Genomic DNA, 5,353 nt, shown 5'->3' with positions numbered 1-5,353 from the left:
TTGAACTAGACCCAACATTAATTAATGAAAAATTAAATTATTAACGTTGTTCAGAAAGTATGATAAACAAAGTACAATAATAAAAGAAGAAAATTAAAAGGTTAAATGAAGATTAAACAAAAAAAAACTTATTTTAATATTGTTAAGGGTTAGTTCGACATTGCTATACGAAACATAAAATATAATATCGGCTTTTCTGATAAGTTGTGAAAACTGTTTTTCCTTAAAAGTTAAAACTACAAATTGTAGCTTTTTCTGAAAACATATTTCACAACTTTTAAGAAAAGCAGTTTTATTTACCAAACGCTGCTTTTAGGTGAGAAACTGAAAAGCTACTTTTAAGGTTTGAAAAAACAATGTCAAATGCATTATATATGGATGAAATCTCACTTTTAAGTAAGATTGTAAAAAACGTTAGACGCTAATCAGACGGATAGAGTCTCCAAGGATTAATTGGAGATTAGTCGTGGATTGATCATATTTGTATTTTTTATTTGTAAATCAATAAAATTGTTATATAAATTCAATTAAAACATATATTATATTATCTAAAAAACACGTATATTTATAACATATATCATTAAAAATAGATAAATATCAACCTTTCACTAACAATATTATTGAAACAACTAAAACATATAAAATATAATATTCATAAGTAATATAATTCATCAAAAGTTATGAAACAATGTTCTTAAAGTTTTAAACCATATGTTGAAAATAAATAAAGAACGCAATTAAACCAAAATATTCGAAAATAATAAACAGAATTCACAAATAACCATAAGACAATATTTAAAAGTGAATTAGAATAAAGTTTAAAAAATTAATAATAAAAAATATTTTTGTTCATCGTTACTTAGGCGGAACCTAAATGATTAAATCGGCTAGGGTCAAAAAACACTAAAAGAAACTAATTGAAAAAAATCAAGACGGATTCTCGATTTCTACCGCCTACGTTGTCCATGCATCTGGTCCAGCAACGAGGGTGGGAGGGGATCATCTTGGAATTGGACGCTAAGGAGGTTGTCGATGCGTGTTGCGGACCAGATCGATATATCAGAATTTGGTATGGTAATTAAGGAATGCTATCAGTTAATACAATGTACAGTGAATGTTTATTTTTGTTAAAAGGCCTGCCAACCAAGTGGCTCATAGGTTAGCTTGTGAAGCCTTGTCATTGGTTGTGCCTACTTTTTGGCACTTAGAACCCGGTTTTTTATGTTCTGTGATGGCCACTGATATAACGATGCTTCATATATAAATTCTTTACGTTAAAAAAAAAAAAAAAGTTCCTTGATACTCTTATGTCATTATTATGTAATAATAATATAATTCATTTTCTAAAAATACGGAATTATATTTATATAAAATATAGCATATACACCAAAAAAAATTTTTGCTTAATTAAAAAATGAATATCCGTTAATGGTGTCAAATCGTCAATATTCGGTTACTTCTCACTGTCTACATAATATATATATATATATAATGGTGTTAATCCTCATCTAAAAAGAGAAATCCATTTTAATTTCTCTCTCTCTCTATATATATATACGTATATATACATTCGTGTGCTGCTGTTTGGAATCTTGGATTTTTGTTCGTCTTTACCTTTTTTTTTCAGTTCTAAAAAGCATACCCTTATCCCGATCTATGTACTGTGCTTGCAACTGAGAAAAATGGAGATTCAGACGAAGGTGATGATAGATAGAGAAAGAAAAGCTGGTGTTTCTAGTTCATCCAATGGTGGAGATTACAGTGATTTCATCAAGGAAATGGTAGGTGTAATTGAAACCATTGGATCCTATTCTTCGTACAGGAGAATACAAAGAAAAGAGTGCTTGAACTTAGTCAGGAGACTCAAGCTTTTGTTGCCTCTTCTAGAGGAGATGAAGGAAGTCGAGAAGTTCGATTCTACTGTGGCTTTTGATTGTTTGGTTAATTTGAACAAAGCACTTCTCGCTGCTAAAAAGTTGCTCAAGAAATGTAATTCCGGAAGTAAAATCTATCTGGTTAGTATCAATTCATTTTCTATTTCTTCTAAAAAATGCTTTCAAGTGGTTCAGTTTTTGTTTTTTGGTGTTGAATTGAGCAAGGCATTGGAGAGTGAGGCAGTGATGATTAGGTTTCATGTTGTATATGACAAATTAAATCAAGCTTTGGGGGAAATTCCGTACGATAGTTTTGGGATCTCAGAGGAAGTGAAAGAGCAAGTAAGTCTTTCTTGTTTGCTTTGAGTTTCTTTAGGATCTTGTAATTAGTTACTGGTATATCTCATTTTCTTAGATCTACTGCTTAGAGAAGATTTACTAAATGAAACGAGTGTTAATTTTATTTTTATGAGTTGAATTTGAAGTTTGAAGTTCTCAGATGTGAATTAGTGTGATAGCGAGATAAACTGCAGATACTGTTTGTTGATTTGCCTCTTAGATTTTGTTCAAAGATGATAGCAACCTTCTAAATTTTGTCCTTGCAATAGTTTATTTATGGTATGGATGTGATTGGAATCTAGAATGATAATGGGTTTATCTTTGTTTCTTGACCTAGTACATACAGAGCCCCTTGAAGTTGGTCATAAGATTGCCCCCAAACTTTGAAAACGTCTGATTAACACCTTAAACTTACTTAAATTGATGTAATTGGGATCCTGAACTTGATTAAAGTAATCAGGTTACTAAATTTGCTTAAAATGATCAATTGGCTCCTTGAACTTGTTCAAAGTGAAACGTTCTTTAACTTGTCTAAGGTTTAATTATCTCACTTTAAGCAATTTCAAAGGGCTAATCGATCTTTTTCAAAATTGGAGATCATTAGACTTGTCTGGATGAGTTTGGGGGCTAGGGATGTATTGGGCTTTTTTTTTAACATCTATTACGTGTAATGCTTATGTTGCACCGAAACGGAAGCGGACACTGGAAACGTTATTTCTAAGAAAATTTAGCTAGGAATCCGTAAAGAAACGGAAACTGACACGAAACACCAGTGAAGAAGAGTTTCCGTGCATCGTATTCGAACTTTCTGCTGGAAAGAGGTCATTGAGATTTTCTTCTTTCTTTTGTTTTATGGAAATTCCAACTTTACATGCCTAACTACTTAGCTGCTCTTTTTCAGGTTGAGTTGATGCATATGCAACTTCAAAGAGCGAAAAGACGAACTGACACACAGGACATAGAACTAGCAATGGATATAATGGTTGTATTCTCCAGAAAGGATGACAGAAATGTAGATAGCGTAATATTACAAAGATTGGCCAACAAGTTAGAATTGCATACAATTGCAGACCTGAAAGCAGAAACAATGGCTGTTAAGAAACTAATTAAAAGTAGAGATGTAAGGAATGCTGAAAGCATCCAGCAGATTAAAGATCTTCTAGGAAAACTCAAACAGATTTCAGGTGTCGATGAAATCATTGAGCTTGATGGTCCTATTTCTTCAAAAAGTCTTCAGAGATGTCAATCTTTGCTAATTCCTCATGAATTCCTATGTCCGATTACTCTGGAGATCATGGTGGATCCTGTTATTGTGGCAACGGGGCAGGTAATGTACCATTTAACTTTTTTTATTTCCTTTGATATCCCTTTTTTGCCTTGCTATTGCTTTGGTCTGCAAAATGCCGTACTCACACACAATATAGGGGGTACAATTGGTGTTATCGTGTCAAAGTCGTGTTATATATGATATAATTGAAAATGATAACCGTGTGTCATGTCAGTCGGGTTGTCTATGTATACCGTGTTCTCGTGTCAGGAGCTTCTTTCTCAGAAACTTCTATAGTGTACTTGTAGAGATACTCTTGCAAGGAAGATTCTTAAATTGCATGAGCTTTTTGCTTGGAGTTGTGAGGCAAATTTCATGTCTGGATTCTATAAAGTGATCAAAATTTCACAAGTAGTTATAAATTTTATTTACTATGAATTGAGCAGTGTGAGAATAGAAACTGAAACAAGTTTTACGTCCTCTTTTAGACCTATGAAAGACAAAGCATAACGAAGTGGTTGAATTCAAATCATCGGACATGTCCAAAGACCGGACAAACTTTGGATCACTTGTCTTTAGCACCCAATTTTGCTTTGAGGAACCTTATATCACAATGGTGTGAAAAAAACAATTTTGAACTGCCAAAAAAGCATGCTAGTTCGGTTTCCGATAGCTCTTCCTCCACACTTAAGGATGAAGTTTTGACTTTAGTCCAAAATCTTTCCTCTTCTGAGTTTTGTGAACGAAGAGACGCCATTGTCAAGATCCGTATGCTGTCAAAAGAGAATCCAGACAACAGAATTTTGATCGCGAACAGCGGAGCGATCCCTCCATTGGTTCAGCTATTGGAGTGTCATGATCCCATGACTCAAGAGCAGGCTGTAACAGCTCTTCTCAACTTGTCAATTGATGAAGCAAACAAAAGAAGTATTGCAAGAGAAGGTGCTATTCCTCCTATTATAGACATCTTGCAAACCGGAACAGAAGAAGCTAGGGAAAACTCCGCTGCAGCTTTGTTTAGCTTGTCGATGCTCGACGAGAACAAATCACTGGTCGGGACATTGAACGGAATCCCTCCTTTGGTGAACCTGTTACAGAACGGAACAATCAGAGGCAAAAAGGATGCTGCAACTGCACTCTTCAACTTATCTTTGAACCAGACCAACAAGTTCCGTGCCATTAAAGCTGGAATCATTACGCCATTGCTTCATTTACTCGAGGATAAAGACGTAAGCATGGTCGATGAGGCTCTCTCGATCTTGTTACTCCTTGCTTCTCATCCAGAAGGAAGGAGTGAAATTGGGAAGCTATCATTCATAAGAACACTTGTTGAAATCATTAAAAACGGGAGTCCGAAGAACAAGGAATGCGCGACGTCGGTGCTCCTCGAGTTGGGGGTGAATAATTCGTCTTTCATTTTGGCTGCATTGCAGTATGGTGTGTATGAAGATTTAGTAGAGATCGTAAGATGCGGGACGAATAGAGCTCAGAGGAAAGCAAATTCTCTTTTGCAGCAGATGAGTAAGTGTGAACATATTCCTTGAATTTCTTTCTTTCTTTCTTTCTGTCTACTAACTCATTCATCATATGGTATTCTAAAGAGTACCTTGTATTTAAACATTATTGAGTTGCTATTTATTGAATAGTTTTAGGGCGGTTTGGTTTACATGTTGTTTGCTGTTTACGGTTTAAAACTCCCATTTTTAATATGAAAATATAAACATGAGGTGAAAATAGGGTAAACAAATAACCTTTAGTGTTGAATTTTCCTCCATTGTTTCGGATTGTCGGAAGGATAGAAATATGGAAGGGAAAAGAATGAGATGAGATACAAAAGTACCTTTAACGTTGACGGTCAGGAGTAATTTTATAT

General features: G+C 34.3%; 1 protein-coding gene across 1 annotated transcript; it reads left to right on the top strand.

The window, feature by feature from the left end:
* The first annotated feature begins 1,517 nt into the window (after positions 1 to 1,517).
* LOC136232782 (U-box domain-containing protein 15-like) lies at positions 1,518 to 5,146 on the top strand. Its single transcript, XM_066022188.1, has 4 exons — positions 1,518 to 2,015; positions 2,100 to 2,216; positions 3,115 to 3,540; positions 3,969 to 5,146. Exons 1-4 carry the CDS (start codon positions 1,683 to 1,685, stop codon positions 5,022 to 5,024), a joined length of 1,932 nt encoding a protein of 643 aa, XP_065878260.1. The 5' UTR covers positions 1,518 to 1,682; the 3' UTR covers positions 5,025 to 5,146.
* The last annotated feature ends 207 nt before the right edge of the window (positions 5,147 to 5,353 follow it).

This window comes from Euphorbia lathyris, chromosome 6 (assembly GCF_963576675.1).
Source record: "Euphorbia lathyris chromosome 6, ddEupLath1.1, whole genome shotgun sequence".
Lineage (NCBI taxonomy): Eukaryota > Viridiplantae > Streptophyta > Magnoliopsida > Malpighiales > Euphorbiaceae > Euphorbia > Euphorbia lathyris.
This window is presented reverse-complemented; position numbering and strand designations above follow the sequence as displayed.

Coding starts and splice junctions, on each gene's coding strand:
- LOC136232782 (XM_066022188.1), top strand. CDS start 1,683: ATGGAGATTCAGACGAAGGTGATGATAGATAGAGAAAGAAAAGCTGGT. Junction 2,016..2,099: donor CCGGAAGTAAAATCTATCTG/GTTAGTATCAAT, acceptor GAATTGAGCAAG/GCATTGGAGAGTGAGGCAGT. Junction 3,541..3,968: donor TTATTGTGGCAACGGGGCAG/GTAATGTACCAT, acceptor GTCCTCTTTTAG/ACCTATGAAAGACAAAGCAT.